The sequence below is a fragment of the Oryctolagus cuniculus genome, chromosome 2 (assembly GCF_051225735.1).
Source record: "Oryctolagus cuniculus isolate XC-2025 breed Fujian yellow rabbit chromosome 2, ASM5122573v1, whole genome shotgun sequence".
In the NCBI taxonomy this organism is placed as follows: domain Eukaryota; kingdom Metazoa; phylum Chordata; class Mammalia; order Lagomorpha; family Leporidae; genus Oryctolagus; species Oryctolagus cuniculus.
Genome location: NC_142868.1, coordinates 127,201,787 through 127,219,854, shown reverse-complemented (window position 1 = coordinate 127,219,854; position 18,068 = coordinate 127,201,787). Strand labels below are relative to the sequence as shown.

At 37.8% G+C, this 18,068-nt stretch overlaps 1 protein-coding gene across 10 annotated transcripts in view; it reads left to right on the top strand.

Annotated features, from left to right (window-relative positions):
• The window catches only part of CTNNA2 (catenin alpha 2), a 1,277,539-nt gene that overhangs the window by 1,242,260 nt on the left and 17,211 nt on the right, over window positions 1-18,068 (top strand). For 7 of the 10 annotated variants that reach the window (XM_051842709.3, XM_089327496.1, XM_070069687.2 and 4 more), the window contains one exon: window positions 4,687-4,830. The exons of the other annotated variants lie outside the window; for them this stretch is intronic. In XM_051842709.3, coding sequence (XP_051698669.1) covers window positions 4,687-4,830 — 144 coding nt within the window. The remainder of the gene's footprint in view (window positions 1-4,686; window positions 4,831-18,068) is intronic. 10 annotated transcript variants of the gene reach the window in all.

Below are 18,068 nucleotides of genomic sequence, written 5' to 3'. Positions count from 1 at the left end.
ACATTATTTTTTAATAGCAGAAGGTGTTAGTAACTTAAGGAAAACTAAGGCTATTACTTAAGATTCCATCATTGAACTTTGATCCCTTTGAGTCTTCAAAGTTTAAGTTTTGAGAGCCTCTAATCAAATAAAAGGCAAATAATTGATACCTTAATCTTTGATTAATTAATGCCATAGATTCTGGTTGTATCCTGAGGATTTTTTGGCAGCCAATTAAGTAATACATTGTGAAAACGTGGAAATTGGATAAACAGGAAGCACTCAGATGAGAAAAGATTACGTATGTTTTGAGATCTCTGAAAGCCAAGCAAGCCTATTTAAGAAATACTGCTTTTCCCATAAGACTTAGTATAATTTTGAGTATTGGTTCATATAGAATAATTGTCCAATATTACCCTAAGATGTTTTGCATTTTATTTATTATATAAATTTATTTATATATTTATTTATATATTTTATTTATTTATATATATATTTATATATATATATTTATATAATTTAAAAATCTTACTTTAAATACTTAAGGCTCAGAAGTGTCTCAGAAACTATTTTACTTGACACTCTCTATCTTGAACCAGTTTTAGATATGCAAGCGTCATCCAGATGTACCTACTCCCTTATATTGAATGAAGTAATTACAGGATGCTACAATTTTGATTGAATGCATTTACTTGGAAATGCTGTCTATAAATATAGACCCTGCTTTCTGATTTTCCTCTATACACTGGTAGATTATTTAAAATTGGTTAACTACATCTATTATGATTTTTCTTCTTCCTATTTGGACTTGTCCCAAGAATTCTTGGACATACAGCTATTGAAGAAAAAAGTTAAAATGTGAACAAGTTGATATAAAGAAATATAAAAAGGTAAAGAAGAAGACAGATAATAAATCATCCAGTAAAGCTTATCTAGGGATTACATTATGGATTTTGCACATCTTTCCATTCCCTTAGGAGGACAAGACTAAAATAAGACTCCACAGCAAAACTGAGGCAGGGTTTTTTATTCAGTACTAGATTGGATAAAATTCTGATAATGTTTTTTGATAAAGAGATCTGTGTTTCCACAAGTAACTTCTAATAACCAAGTAAGAATCAGGGCTTAACAGGTTTGCATTTATTTCCTGCTCACCAAAGGATATTTTCTGATTCCTTGAACTCAGCATTTTTATTATATCCTTACTTATATAAAAGGCACAGTGATAAATACTGGTTGAGTCAGGGTATTATCTCTAATACCAAATAATTTATTTTAAAAGAATACAAATTTTTTTGTGCATTGTATTTTTATTAGCCTCTATAGTATATGTTTATTTTTTCCATTTAGTTTCTCAGGTTACATAAATGTCTAAGATTCCTGGCTCAAAAGCAGGGTATCTGTTGTTAATGGCCATCTCTGTATACACTGTTTTTTTGGTTCACGACATTCTAGAAATAAAATTGTGTTTAACATACTGTCGTCTGCATTCTGTCCCTACAGATTACTTTATCAAGTGCTTTCTGCAGTCTAATGTAAATGATTTATAAATATGGTTGTGATCACAGCTCAGAAGAGAAGTACGTGCCACGTTACAGTCCATGTGTCTTATAAATCAGAAAGGCTTCTGAATGGGCAATACGGAGTTTTCTTAGTTCAGAATCCTTTAGCTGTTTCAAGACACATTGTTGACTCTATCTTGAACAGTCATTTTCCTTCTGGGCAATAAATACATTTCAGATACTTCATCCTGGTCCTATTTCCTTGAGGACAAGCTTTCTTAATTTAGACTTTAATCTTTTCTTTCATCATCAATGCTATGTCTTTGTTATTACTTTTTTCCAAATACCTTCATCTGTGCAGATGCCTTGCTGATGCTGAACTTGATTGGAACTCCTTCAAATCTGTATAACCTGTCTCTTGACCTCTTTCATCCATTTTATTTGGCAAATCTATTTTGCAACTGAGAGAGAATGTCTTGGAGAAGTTCCAGTCAGCCTCATTTCCTAAGAATCATGTACTCTTTTCAGCTCAAGTTTCTGTATGTGAGACACTACTATAAAAGAAAATCAAAACATGATCTCTTTATCTAGGAACTCCTAGTTCCAATCTGCTGCTATGAACATTTATTGGAACCTCCGTTATTGAAGTGTTTCTCTTCCATAATGACATTTCGGTCCAGTTGTCTGACAACTGCCTGATCATGTCTTCCACATTGAATTACTTTGTAATTTGTAAAGTATTTGACCTGGCTTTTCATAATTCTTCATATTGAAAAGTTAATTTTTTTCTTCCCAAACAAAAATTTTAAGCCAGTCTTATGATAATGATGCAGCAATAATAAGATCTCTTGACTACAGAATCTTAATCATTTCATATCTTGAAGTCTTAAAGGGCTACTCATTCATTTATGGTATATTGGGTGAATTATGTGGTAAATCTAGTCACAGTGAGACTTACTTTTCAAGAGCAACATCAAGAGGCTAGACCCTGAGAAGATTTAGAAAGTTCATGATCCTGGCTTTTCATCCTATTTCAATTAAAGTTTTGTTCTTTTAATTAATATCATAACTAAAAGCATTATCACAACCAATCATACTAAATTCAGCACTGAAAGGTCAGCACAGTTCACCACTTGGCATCCTTTTGATGCAGCCTAGTTTTGCATTGGGTTCCTGAAGTCTTTCTCCATTTCCAAATAAATAATAGGTAAATAATAAGAAAAATACCAATAGATTATAATCTGATTTCAAGTTGTTATACTTCAATATTTAAAAGTGTTTAATAATTCCATTTTTATTCTAACATTGAGATAAGTGGATTGTTTTTCTTGGGTAGTAAAAATCAGTTTATTGGAAGAATGGTCAAGTGCATAATTAAACTGAAGGACCTCTAAATTTTTTGAGGTGAGATGATCCCAGTGTTTTCTAATATATAATATATTTGAAACTGAGATGCAATGGTAACTAACATTCTCTAAAATAAGAAAATGAGATGCCTAATTTATAAAATCAAATGAGACTATTGTAAATTATTAACAAGCAAAGATAAGCCAATTAGTCAATGATCTATGCAAAAGTTGAGAAAAATAAAACTGTCAGGCCACTAATTGCAAAATCTTACACAAAGGAAGCTGTTAAATATGTAATTTGCATTTAAACTAGAGTACAGAACATGGAAATAGAATACATGGCTTGATTCCTCTAGAAAAGGACCAAAAAAAGTCAAAATCAGAAGTATTTCTTCTTAATGATGGACACTTGTTTTTCTATTGTCTTTATTTTTTTTTTAAAGTTTATTGTGAAGTGAAATATGGAAATAATGCTGCTAAATTCATAATTAGTTTGAATTTGGTAGCTTCTGTGTTTCAAATTGCTCCCTAATCTGCCAATTTTCCTCAATTTTAAATTGCAATCACTATAATGTGTTTATATATTTAGTAACCTAAGAATTGAAGAATGAGGAAAAGAAATATATGGGCTTAAAATTTTATCCGTGTATGGAAATAGGCTTTGGGTTTTACACATGGTACCATGAGTCGCAAGCTATTATTTTCAATCATCTAAGATATTTTCTGTGGCAAGAGATGGTGTCACTTTTCATATATTCCACTAAACAGATGACAGTCTGGTTTCTGTGTGAATGCATTAAGCTCTTTCTGCTCCTCCTATCACCCATTACTTTAGTGTGTGTAATGCGTACTTGATAACTTTGATTATTTCATGTTTTTGAACTTCCAAGTCACCATTTGAAAAACATACACATTATCATACCCTGTGTCTGATTTTCCTTATAAATTCCAGTCAGACATGAAATAGATCTATGACTGGAGCAGAATTCCTTGTGACAAAAATGTTTTGTCAGCATCATTGAGCCATATGTTGACCTCTGAGAGTGACAATGTAGAGCAGTCTTAGGATAACGGAAATCATGCTATCAGACTTTTTAAAAGCAGTTTACAAGGTGGGCTTTAACTACTCCTTTTAGATGTATATTACCTATAGCGCACATAGAAAAACTTAACGATTTTCTATAATATTTTATAATGAATCTTAAAAATTCTAAGGTAGAAAAAAGCATTGGTTATTGGCTTATCTTTTGCATTATGGTCCTTATGCAACCCATCCTTGGGTACAAAAATGACGAGTAAGAAGAGTTGCAGTTCTAGGAGTAATGCCTGCTTTAGTCCTACAGTGATCCCAGAGAATGAGGTAAGTATCCCTTGAGTATGGTATGCTGGCCAAGTGTGCCAAGGCCGAGAGCTTGACGAAGGTCACACAGCAGGGCACTGGAACCTTTAAGAAAGGCATCTGAGAACCCTACACGTGGTTTGTTCCAGGCTTTAAGAGCTGCAGCCCTTGCTTTCTCTTGGTGATCTTCAATGCTTTAAATAGTGGATGCATCCTTTTGAATCCCAACATGATTGTCCCTTACCATGTCTGAAAAGGCAGGATGCTTCATCATCCTCCTCCCAGATTGTCCCTTTGCCTGTTCAAGAGCCAATGAGGAATCCCAAAGGCCTGGCAGGTTAACTCAAGAAGGCCCCACTGTATCTCTTTCGGTGCCTAATTCTTTCATTTACCTCTTTCTCCCAATAACCCATTCCCTCTTCCACCTCCCTAACCCCTTCCCAAGTAGGGTACGTTTTTTATTTTTTTCTCTTGCTCTCTCTCTCATGCTCTCTTTTCTGTATCTCTCGGAAATCAGACAGGAGTTCAGAGCACTTTCACTACCTTTTATGAGGTAGATTGTGATGTCATAGATGGGGGCAGGGCTAGTCAACTTTCTACCCACCTCCCAACCTGTGCTGAGGGAGCTCCGATCCGGAGTGGAAGCAGTGATTCCTCCATGGTGAGTAACTTCCTTTCTAATCTAATGCCTCTCACTTTAATCATTGATTCTGAAGATGGGGGTGGGGGAATCCAAGGAAGTGAAATGTATCTACTCAAGCCCTCCTTACTTCCTATTAATCAACTTTGGGCAAAGTATCCATTTGTTTATTCTTTAAAGGGCTCAGGGATTCTACAGCACTGATAAGAAATACTCTTCAACTGTGATCTAAACTTGAGAAGTGAAAAAGGTATTTTCATTCCTTTACTTCTCAGTCTCACTTGCCATTGAGACTGAAAGTCATGACCTATGTGGAATGAATCCATTCTGTAGACTTTTTGTAAGGTTCTGTAAGGAAAACTGGTCAGAAGGATGTAGTCTTGGTTGGTAGATTTCAGGGTCTTAGGATATCCTTTATTGATGTTCACCAGAGAATCAGTTGGCTTTTCTAACACTGTGGGGACAAATGTAAGGAAACCCATACATGAGGATTATCAACTAAATTTGTTTTGTTGTAAATAAGTAATAACTTCCTACTGCATTCACTAAGTGTTCAATATCAAAAAAGTCAGTTTCTGCAACTGTAAAGCTGCAGCCCTTTCAAGGTCACAATTAAATTTGCTCATTTGCTTTGGTTGCGTGTCATGACCTTGATGCTGTTTTGGTAGTTAAGAAGTTGAAAACTTATTGTTCCTTGTTTCATTTTGGTTTCTAGTACTGATTAGTTCTTTTATATGCCTTAGTATTTAGAAGGAAAAATCAACTGGAGTGTGCATGTTTTCTCACTTTCTTGTTCTATTCTGGGTATTTATTAAAAATGTCACCATGTAGGCTTTTATATGTTAGGATAATCGTGGACCTGGTTAAATCTTTTGGGGTATCAAAGCATCACGGTCAATGTTTCCAAAAGGGTTTGACAATTTGCATGGACACCCTGTTATTTTTCATGAGGTATGATAAAGGCACCCTGGTATGGATCATAGGCATTATGAAAAGTATAAACCTCTAGTGGAATAGCCATGTATAAACATTGATGTTGGAAAATTGGGAGTAGTTGAAAAGGAAGTCCTTTTTCATCAAAAGCTTCCTCGTATGTGTAGATCACATCCCAGTATTACGTATTTTTATAGTGACCTGCATTAGAGCTAGTGCCCTTACCTTTTGGCCTCCTGAAAGGCCGGTGGGGTGGGTTCTGAAGTTACTTTCCCCCCTCGGTTTTCTAACCTGAAGTTCAAGTAACTGCAGTGACGAAGATTTCAGGCTCAGCGAGGGAAAATAGGACCATAACTTGACAATAGGATGTGGGTAATTCTCATCTGCAGTCAACATAATCCTGCAATGTGGGCAACAGTGCCAAAGTCTGGTATGTTGGGTTAAGCCACTGAGTCTCTGACCTGCCTTCCATTAAAAGTACTAGACCCTGGAAACCCAGGTAGAAGCAAATCTCCAGTGCCAGAACACTCTGATGTCTAATCATAGCTCAAGTCTTTAATGTCTTTTATCAACCCCTTATACAGCTGCAAGGTAAGAAATGCTCATATCTTACAAACTCTTGGAACACAATCATCCTTAAACTTCGTGAGTTAAGAACGGTTGTATTGTGCGCTTGTGCAAATTCAGAGAGTCTCATGGAATGCATTGTGCATGCACTTGTTTATTTTCATGTGCATGTTTCATTTATAGTGGTGCTCAGTGTTTTTTTTAATCCATTTGTATGTATTGAAGTTATAATTTAAAAATACATACATATATTATACTCTAAATGAGACAGTTGAAGTGTAACGGAAGCTGTATTAATTTGGGGTCTGAACACTGTATACCACTCTTACTTCTGGCATTGACTGGTTAGGTAACTCAGAGCAAATTAGAAGGAGATATTGTAAGGAGTTCCTGTTCAAATATCCTAGGACTTTACAATGGATTTACAAGGATATGTGTAAAAGAAAAGGACTGAATTGTCCATGAGATATAATCCTTACATTGGACTTAATTATTCAAATCAAATAAACATAGCCTAACCTAGGGCTTAACATGTACACTCTAGTTAAGGTAGTATTACTTGATCAATTATAGATGGATAGGTAGTATTACTTGATCAATTATAGATGGATAGATAGCCTATTTTTTATAAAGATTTTATTTATTTCCAAGAGTTATGACAGAGGTCTTCCATCTACTGGTTAACTCCCCAAGTCGTCGCAATGGCCAGATTTCATATGAAGCCAGGAGCTGCTTCCAGGTCTTCCACCTGGGTGCAGGGTCCCAAGCACTTGGGCAATCCTCCGCTGCTTTCCCAGGTACATTAGTAGAGAGTTGGACTGGAAGTGGAGCAGCCTTATGGGATGCTGATGCTGCAGGCCAGGGTTTTAACCCACTGTGCCATGGCACCAGCTCCACCTGTGTTCTTTAAAATGCACAGTATCACTTAATTAACCTAACTATAAACAAGTTAGAAATGTATGTATGAATTGCATCTGAAGCACTGCAGAATCCATGATAGGTATGTGACATGTGTTTATGTTCCAATGATTTGAGATTTATAAATACCCTTATCTCACAGGTAAGAGATGGAGCTGGTCACACTGGGGGCTCTGAAATTCAAATGACTTATGCCATGTTGCTATAATTCATGGGTAGTATTTTTTTTTTGACAGGCAGAGTTAGAGAGAAAGGTCCTCTTTCTGTTGGTTCACCCCCAAAATGGCTGCTTCGGCTGGCACACTGCGCTGATCCGGAGCCAGGCGCTTCTTCCTGGTCTCCCATGCAGGTGCAGAGCCCAAGCACTTGGGCCATCCTCCACTGCCTTCCCAGGCCAGAGAGCTGCCTGGAAGAGGAACAACTGAGACTAGAACCTGGTGCCCATATGGGAGGATTAGCCAAGTGAGCCATGGCGCTGGCCCATGGGTAGTATTCTATGGCAATAGAAGTGGGTCCTGGCTCCTGAAATTGAGGAACTGGAAGAGTTTAGTCATAGGCCAAATGCTAACTCCGAAGTAAAAATAAAAAGTGCTTACAAAGAACTAAGAAATATACCTGTGATCTGGATGAATGGGATAGCTTTGTGAAAATTGAGACGTTTAGCTGACTTTGAACCGAGTGGTTGGGATTTGTGTTACTGTACATCAGAAGATCAGGAAAGAATTCTAAGTTTACAGGACCACAGGCTTGTTAATGGAGCTCAGGATGTATTGCTTTCAATCAAAACAAGAAGTCTTTGCTTTTAGTTTCCCTGAACACTCATTCCACTAACCACGTGCTGACTTCAGAAGGTAAGATAGACCTGTTAGGAATGATTGCTATTATTATACATAAAGATAAAATCAGGCAGTCATTTTCTCGAGTATGTAAAGGCACAGATACAACTATGAAAGCAAGAGGAAGACTAACCCTGTCTATTTTGTGAGTGGAAATGGATTAGCATTTTGGAGTTATTGTCAGACTTAGTAGAGTGTGATGGGAATTTCCAGAAGATGAGAATCCCTGGAGCCAGGATCGTTTCCTAAGCAGAAGTTACTCTGTCCGAACTGTAAAAAGGGACAGGATTCTTGCTTACTGTACAGAGAGTTGATAGGACTTAAATGCTAAGTAAAATTTCATATAATTTTCCAAGTCTGGTTTCTGTATACACTTGGAAAAAGATTATGGATTTGAGCAGGGTTCACCCATATTGACAATAAGGACTTGGTTTAGATCACCCAGTGAAAGGTCTCTTAGTTCCTATTCTGAGATAAAAATTAACCTGTAGAATTCATTTTAGGAAATCACTTTGTCTACTTGGGAACTACAAAGTGCTGGCATAGAACTAACTTCTCAAAAGAGGTTCAAGTAACTAATTATGGAAAATTAAATGATGGTAGAGACATTAGGATTATCAACCCAGAGGCAAGGCAACACATGTCGTCTTCTACCCCAAACTGTCCCTGAAATAATCAGTTGTTAGACCCTCGCAGTGAGGATGCTAACACGTTGAGAGGCACACCCCAAAGACTCAGAGTCCAGACCAGCTGATGCAAAAGCAAGAGGATTTATTCGGCATCTGTGCAGACGGGCCTCCTGAACTCTGGAGTCCAGAGAGTGTGCCCAGCACAAAGCCACACGGTTTATATACCCGCAGCGACCAATCAAAAGCACTATAGTGTCCATGCACACAGCAGTCCAATCCGTGAGCTGATCATGTGAAAGGCATGCGTCTTCTATCCAGTCAGCTACGGGATCACATGGGAGGCATGCACACAGCAGTCCAATCCATGAGCTGGTCATGTGAAAGGCATGTGTCTTCTATCCAATCAGCTACGGGATCACACGGGAGGCATGCACCTCGTCGCCATTTTGTTGTTTACTTCTTTAGCAGTTCCTTTCCCTGCCAGCGCCATCTTGTTCACCCTGAGGGGGACGACGTCTCGCTCCCTTCGTTCCCCTGGAGGGAGAGCAGCGTCCCGCTTCCCACACCGTTATTTGAGTATTAGGAGGCATACAAACTGGGTTAGGTCTTAGCACAGCCAGGCACAAGTGTCACAGCTAGCTAAGCATAGGGTCCCTTATTTTTATAGCTGCACCTAATTTTAGCTTTGGGGGAAAAAGTTTAGGGCTATAATTTTTAAACTTTAATTTTATTTGGGGCAAAGGTGACTTCTTGTTTTTAATAGTGTTAGCTTAAGTCACTCCATCTTGGTTTGATTTTTAAGGCTCTTCACAGTAAATGTTTCTTGAATATTTAACATTTGCTATGCACTATCAAATGTACTATGGATTCATAGATGAAACAGACACAAATCAATACTTATGATGGAATATCGAGAAATTATTTTGCATATATTTTAGTGATTATTATTCATGCAGAAAAGGAGAAAGCCTTGTTAAAGGAGTAATTTATTTTTTGAGCCTTCAGGGATAAGGAATCCTCATGGAATTGATGGTTTTCAGGTAGAAATGGACAGAGAGGAACATTCCAAAAGAGAATCAGAGCATTCATGGTATTGTGGTATTCATATATTAGACTGAGTAGACCTGAAAATGTCAGAGAGGGGAGGGAAAAAAGATGAAATCCGGAGAGTGGTTTGGGGCTGGGTGTCAAAATTTTTTTGCCCTACACTGTTGTTACACTTACACTGTTGTTAGTGTTTTTCAAAATGAACCAAGTTATTTGCATCCCAAACCGAAGAAGGAGTGAAAGGAGGCTATTAAAATGCAGAATCCTGCACCAAAGTGCACACCTATTGGCATCAGGATTAGAAGGAGTAGGATCTTAGTATCTGCAATGGCCTCCCCCGCCAACCCAGAGGCACACCAGTTGATTCACTTACACCCCACATTTTCAGAACCCCTGCAAGGCAGCAAAGCCGACTCATGTTTCTAAGTTCTTACAAAAAGTTTCAGAAAAAAAAAGAGGTTTGGGAAAGATAGGAGTAACAAGTAATATAATATCCTTGAGACAATGTGCATAAATTTTGATTATTAAACATAAAGAATGACTAAGGGAGGCTGTTAAATCTCCTTGAAGGAAAGGTGTGAAACTGTTAACATTTAAGAGGCTGTTTTTCATCTTTCCTTGCTGTGTTTCAATGTCAGAAGTCAATGAAGATGGAAGGTAAGTAGTTGTAAACCTTCCAACTTATGCCAAGACAGAAAAAGTCCGGCACACAAAGAATGGCATTCTTTGGTAGTCATTTAACTATTTCATTTATGCCATGCCAATGCAGACTCTGACTTGTATGCCCTGTGTTGGAAAAATATTTGATGTAACTATACCTTAGAATCGATAATTTCTCAGAAGTGCGAAATTTCTTCCAATCTTCTCTCCATGGACACTTTCTGTTACCCTACTCCCATCAATCCGAATAGCATGCTAGAGAAAAGTATGTAAAGATGTAGGCGAGGAAGACACCAGACCACAGACTTCTCATTTTCCTCAGACCTAAGAGTGGGTCGGGAAGAGGGCCTTTGCACCTAGCCACAAGGATGAATTCTAGATTTAATCCCCGTATTGTTTTGTACATAGTTCATCTCTTCCAGATTGCCAAAATCTTCGGTATTTTTACTGTAATAATATCTTTGGGCAGATAGTGATACTGTTAGAGTTTAGAAGCATATTAACTGCTAGAATGGCAGACCCTGCCATTAATTGAACACATTAGTTTAAGCATGTTGAACTAAAGATACTGAAAAAGCTTTCTTACATCATTGTCCTTCTGCCCTGACTCCCGAAGCAAATGAACCATGGGGTGGTTCAAGAAATTTCCCAGGGAAAATGACTTACCTTGACATGTATCCTTTTTTGTCTGAATAAATGCCAAGCCAAAAACAGTAACATGCTTTTGATTGTTAGAGGTCTGGGGAGATAGGGGGAAAGAGCAGAGTGGAATGTTCTGAAAAATGTTAGACAATATCATGTCTTTTTGAAATAATATTAAAATAAGATATTTATGTTAAAGTTGAAGGACAATTCTTACAGTTTGCACACCGTTAGACACTATTAACAAGCTTTATGGGATTTTACATTTTAAAGTTGGAATAGTTCTTCTTAGAGGGACAATTGTAGGTAGTAAATACCAACCGTTATTCTTATACTCACAGGAAATGTTGTAGGTTTGTGTGTGCCAGGCAGTGAATTAAGTGTCATAATGGCACTGTTAAAACCGTTTTCCTATTTTGTCCAGTGAAAGACACAATCATCCCCTGTAAAAATATTAGGAATACGAGGTTCAGAAAATTTACCTATCTGCCCAGAGGTCACAACATCAGTGGCTGATACACTGCAGTATTTCAGGAAAAGGGTGCTGTGTCATTTCAACATAAATTTTAATCATATAAGGGGTCTTTAAAAAGTTCATGGAAAATGTGCATGGATTAACTTATTTGCCCCCAAATAAACTTATAATTCTATTTTTCCATGAGGTTACAGACCTAGTAAAGATTAAATGTCCATTTTTGATTGGTTGTCTACATGATGGGCACATAATGTGTTTAATATGCTTTTTGTCACCCCTTCTTCAATTGATTTTATCACATTTAATAAATGATTGTAAGGTCTATCAGTCATTTTTTTTCCTTTATTTCTACAGAAAGCATCTAACTTCAATAGATTTCAAGTTATTGTTTACCTGTGATTGGAAACTCAAGTAAAAATTTTTTCCTGCATTGAATTGCTTTGTAATTTGTTGAATCCTCTGAATAGTAAATCAACTGTTATCAATATACATTATGGCACGGAAGTATACAGAATTTCTTCCTAAAGAACTTTGTTTCATTTGCCATCCTAACTGCAGACTATGTTACCTTGTTATACAAATATAATGAAAGGAAATTTAATTTACCTAAATTATTAATGCCCACTAATGATATTAACCATTTGTACTTAGCCTTTTAAATATTTACATTGGATTTAGATTCCACTGTATATGATAAAACCTTTAAGTAGAGACTTACAATACACAAACACACAGAAGGAGTTCAGGGGCAGTGCAGGAAATGTACAGTTGCTAAGAATCCAGACATCCAGTTTTATGATCTGCTATACTTAGTCGGTGGCTTCTATTCTCAAGTGCATCTTTTGGTCTGAGACACCTGCTAGTGTTCCATTTTCCATGCACTAAGAATTGAGAGGACAAAACAAGGGCTCCCTTTCTATATTTGCATCTTTCAAAGAAGCTTTCCAGAAGCACTTGCCTGTGAACAATTCTTGCCTTCAGGTACAAAGGTACCTTTAGCTTCAACAGGGACTGAGAAAGGAAAATGAAAATGAGCTGGACTACCAATGCAGGTGAAACAAAAATGAAGATTAAGTATTCCCATAAAGTTAGCAATCAGCATGAATTTGGGGACTAGAAATCAAAACCTCTTCTTGGTAGTTTCTGGAACTGAAATTGGAGTATTACTCTACAATTAGCTTCAAAGGGTTTCTTCTCTTCTCCATCTTTGAGAGAATTAAGACAGGTAAGTTGCTGCCCAGCTGGATGAGAAGATTTTGACTTGAATGTGAGGAGGGCTTAGGTTCATTTCTGGCTTATGCTAGAAGGAACCAGATAATGAGGTCTGAGTAGCACAATTACTTCCATCTTTTGTGGAATCTGAAGAAAACCAGGCAGTTAGGCATGGGAAGACAGTTGTATGCCCTGTATTCCATAGGATAAGAATTGACCACTGACTTCTAGTAGCTGGTTGTATGAGCTTCACCTGATTGATTGATCTGTAATTACCATTCTTCCTGGCTTTAAAATGAGAACGAAATTAGTATCTACTTTAACAGGATGATATTAGGATTAAATGTGCGTACCACATATCCAAGTGGAAAAAAATTGTGTTGTCTCTTCCAAGAGCCTGTACTGTATCTTTCTGATGCTGTATATGCCCATATCATATCATATCATATCATATCATATCATATCCATCCCAGCTAAGGCAATGAACAACCATTGAAGTTCTGTCCCTATATAGATTATATATTTTTGGTCATGATGAGCCCTGTAGGAGTCATTCATTACACGGGTGACAGCTGAAAATACAGAAAGGGGTAACCTCAACAGAGGTTGTCAACTAGGGACTCTCACATTTGCCTCTGTTAATTAAGTAGGGACTCTCACATTTGCCTCTGTTAAAGATCCTATAACCAACACGCATCGTCATTCCAGGGTTCTGCCTGCCCAAGTCTGAAATTCAGGCCCAGGAAAGATGTGTGCAGCAGCATGTTTGCTATTTCCTAAATGTCTGATACCGCTGATTTCTGGAAATCATTTGAAAAATATTGGTTTGTGAGGTGGAGAAAGGAGATCTCTAGAGGCAATAGTGAGTTTCCCAGGATAGGAACACAGCTTGACCTCTTTCCTTGGAAAACTCTTGGTTTATTCCAGTAGTCAGTTTTCGACTTACCTCCTGTAGATAATCTTGTTGTGATGACCAATTTCAGGATGCTTAGCAGCTGTACACATCTCTGGACTCTCCTCACACAGTTGCCTGTGACAACTCCTCTTCCCCTCTAATGATAATCGAATGTCACTAGACAGTGCCAAATGCACCCTAGAGTGGAGACTCTAGCAGGCTGAAATTTTGATGTTCATCTTTAAATGGAGGCTTTATTTCTTCCTTCTGGAAGAGTAAAAGATGGCAGATAAAATTGTTGTTGATCTTCATCCTAAGACTGGCTACAAGATATGGAGGTACACTTTTGTAAACCAAGACTCTTGCAAACTCTTCATAGTCATCCTCTGGCCCTAACCTTCGTAGGCCTTTTAAAAGTCTCAATACACCTCCCTTTTTAGTTACACCAAGTCTTCATTTCTTAGTAATTCATCCCAAAGACAATTAGGGATTTCAGAGCAACTTTTGTTGAGAAAAGTTTTAAACAAGGTAAAATGACTTCAGTATCTTTTTATAAATATGACTATTGTGGGTACAACATTCCAATTATTTTCATAGTATTTTTTAAATTGAGTTAATACTTTCCATGTGACTTGTAGATGGCTTTATGAGAACACATGGATATTGCTTTCCTCCCTCCTACTCCCTCTTTCTCCCCCCCCCCTTTTTTTAGTTTGAGATGATTTTGCTAAAATTGACAGTATAGTAAAAAGGCTTCCTACTTCACCAAATCAGTGCAGTATGTAAAAAGCAAAAAGACCCCAGTTTAGTAGGAATGGGAATAGTGGCTATAAACACTAGTTGAATGGAAAGAGGAACATTTCACCCATATATAGTCATTTTAAAGTACTCAGATAATTAAAGCTGCAGTAGCATAATGTTCTTAACCATTGGTTTGACAGAAGTATGAAACAAAACTTTACAAAGTTACATTTGCAGCAATACTGATATGCAGATTTTTTTTCTTGTTTTTTAAATTTAACTCCCATATATATGACATGACATAGAATATTTGCGTTTCTGGGTCCAGCTTACTTCATTCTATTGATTTGCAAATGTTGAGTGAAGAACAAAAACCATATGATCATTTCAACAGATGCAGAGAAAACACTAAGATTCAAAACCCCTTCATGATAAGAACCCTCCACAAATTAGGTATTTATACATGCTATATATCAAACAGCCAATATCATAGTGAATGGGGACAATCTGAAAGCATTTCCCTTCAGATATGGAACAAGACAAGGATGTCCACTTTTGCTACTCTTATTCAATATAGTACTAGAAGTTTTAGCAAGAGCAATTAGGGAGGTGAAAGAAAGGGCATCAGAATTGGAAAATAAATGTTTGCAGGTGACAAGATGTTACACATGGAATAACCTAAACACTCCATCAGAAAGCTGTTAGAATTGACAAACCAATTCAGTCATGTTGCAGGTTATAAAATAATACAAACACCAGTAGTCTTTTTGTATGCTAATGAGGAACTAACAAAGAAATCAAAGAAATCTCATTCACAATAACAATACACACACAAAATTTAAGCATAAATTTAACCAAGGGAGTCAAAGATCTCTAGAATGAAAATCAAACACTGATGAAAGAAACCATTTAAGACCCCAGAAAAATGGAAAGATATCCCTTGCTCATGGATGGAAATAATCATTGTACTACCTAAATCAACCTATAAGTTCAGTGCAATCCCTTTCAAAATACCAATGACAACCTACACAGACTTAGAAAAAGCAAGCCTAAAATTCAGATTGAATCACAAAAGACCCAGAATAGCCAAATTAAGCTGGAGCCATCACAATACCTGACCCAAAGTATACTACAAAGCCATAGTAATTACAACAACATATTACTGGCATTAAAAAAAGATACATAGATCAATGAGGCAGAATAGAGTGCTCAGAAATTAATTCACATATAGTCAACTGATTTTTGACAGAAGTGCTCAGACCTACAGTGGAATAAGGATAAACTCTTCAATAAATGGTACTGGCGAAACCGGATGTATAAATGTAGAAGAATGAAATTAGAGCCCTACCTCTCAACATATACAAAAATCAACTCCGGATGGATCAAAGCTCTAAATTTAAGACCAGAGACTATGAAGTTGCTGGAAGAAGACGTAGAGGAAGCATTCAGACATTGGTGCAGAGGACAACTTGTTGGATAAGACGCCCAAAGAACAGGCAACAAAAGACTAAACATATAGGACTGTATAGAGTGAAGAGACATCCAACACAATGGAAAATAGATTTGTAAACCACCTGACAAATTTTTAATATCTTGAATATATCAGTGTTATGGGTATGATTGTGGCAAAGAGGCAACCTCGGTTCTTTGTTTCATGAGAAAGAAGAATTTCCAAGTGGACAAGGCAGAGAGCAAAGAAAAATTTATTTAAGTCAACCACCTCCTGCAGCAGCCAGGAGCTGGGCTCCAAGATGGGCAGACTCCCCTAACTGTGACAGGTGGAGTATTTTAAGCACAATTGGGGTGGGAAGGCGGAAAAGCAGCTAAGGATCACAGGGAAGGAACAAAGCCCATTAAAAGGCCACTTTGTAATGCTGTCTAAAACAGCATCAGAAAGGTTGAATTTGTTTTCACAGTAAACTGAAAACACAGCAGGGTGGAATCACTTAATTCCTCACTATTTCCATGATAAAAATGAAAACCCCAAAGGGGCAGGATAAGCAGGGGAAAGCAAGCGTTTTGCACCCTCTTAGACATATTTCCCTTGTCCTCATTCAGTCTGCAACCAACCTAACTGCCTATTAGCTCCTCTGCCGCCTCATCAGCAACTTAACTACAACAAACCCCCAAACAATCCAGTTGAGAAATGGGCAAAGGACTTCAATAGACAGTTCTCAAAATACACAAATGACCAACAAATATATGAAAAGATCCACATCACTAGCCATCAGGGAAATGCAAATCAAAGTAAGGATGAGATATTAACTGACCCCAGTCAGACTGGCTAAAATCCAAAACAATGACAAACGCTGGAAACAAAAGGGAACACTTAACTGTTGGTGGGAATATAAATTAGAGCAGACACTGTGGAAAACAGTGCAGAGATTGCTTTAGAAACTAGAAGTAGACTTTCCATCTGATCCATCAATCCCAGTACTGGTTATATACCAAAAAAACTTGACTACAATGTATCAAAGAGATACTTGCTCCACCATGTTGATGGCAGCACTATTCATAATACCAAAACTTGGTATCAACCAAGGTGTCCATCAGATGACTGCATAAAAAATGTATTTATAAACAATGGAATATTACTGAGCTATAAAAAAGTGAAATTCTATTTGCAAAATAGATGCAACAGGAGAAAATCAAGTTGAGCGTTTTCATAACACAATACACAAAAAGGATTTGGTTTCTAATTGACTTCATCTGTCCTCTCTGTATTTTTAGTTTTTTTATTTGGTAAATAGGTGTCTTTAAAACTTTCCAGGAAAATATATATTATGAAAAAATTATATATCAATTTCAAAAAGTTTTGCAGGGCCACTTCTGTGGCACAGTGGGTTAAAGCCCCTGGCCTGCAGCACCGGCATTCCATATGGGTGCCATTTGATGTCTCAGATGCTCCACTTCCAATCCAGCTCTCTAATGCCCCGGGGAAAGCAGTGGGCAATGGCCCAATTGCTCGGGTCCAGGATGAAGCTTCTGGCTCCTGCCTTTGGATTGGCTCAACTCCGGCCATTGCAGCCATTTGAGAGTGAACCAGCAAATGGAAGACCTCTCTCTCTGTAACTGTCTCAAATAAAATAGAACTTTTTAAAAAACTTTTATTTAATATAAATTTCCAAAGTACAACTTTTGGATTATAACGGCTTTTTCCCCCCATAACCTCCCTCCTACCCGCAACCCTCCCTTCTCCCGCTCCCTCTCCCATCCCATTCACATCAAGATTCATTTTCAATTCTCTTTATATACAGAAGATCAATTTAGTATATACTTGTCGCTCCCCCTCTTCGTGGAGGAACGACACAGGACCCTGCGCTGTTCTTTCGTCTGCTCGGCCCTCCCCGGGTTTGCTGCTGGTTCTTCCCGGGTTGGCTACTGTCCCTTCCACCTCCGTGGAAGGGCAGTTCCCCCTGGCCGCTTTCCCCACTTCCGCAGGGGAGCAGCACACCGCCGGCCGGCTCTCTCGGGGGCTGCACAGGTGTTCCCTTAGATGTTCCCCTTAGATGTTCCCTTAGATGTTCCTAGTGCATGCTGTCTCTCTCCTCCTTTATAGTCCTCCTCCGCCAATCCTAACTCGGCTGCCCACACGCCGAGTACGCTGCTCTCCAATCAGGAGCAAGTCCTACAGTTTATTGGTTGAACTGGAGGCAGCTGTGCGGAAGCTGTTTACTTCTCTCCCAGCGCCATATTGTGGGAGA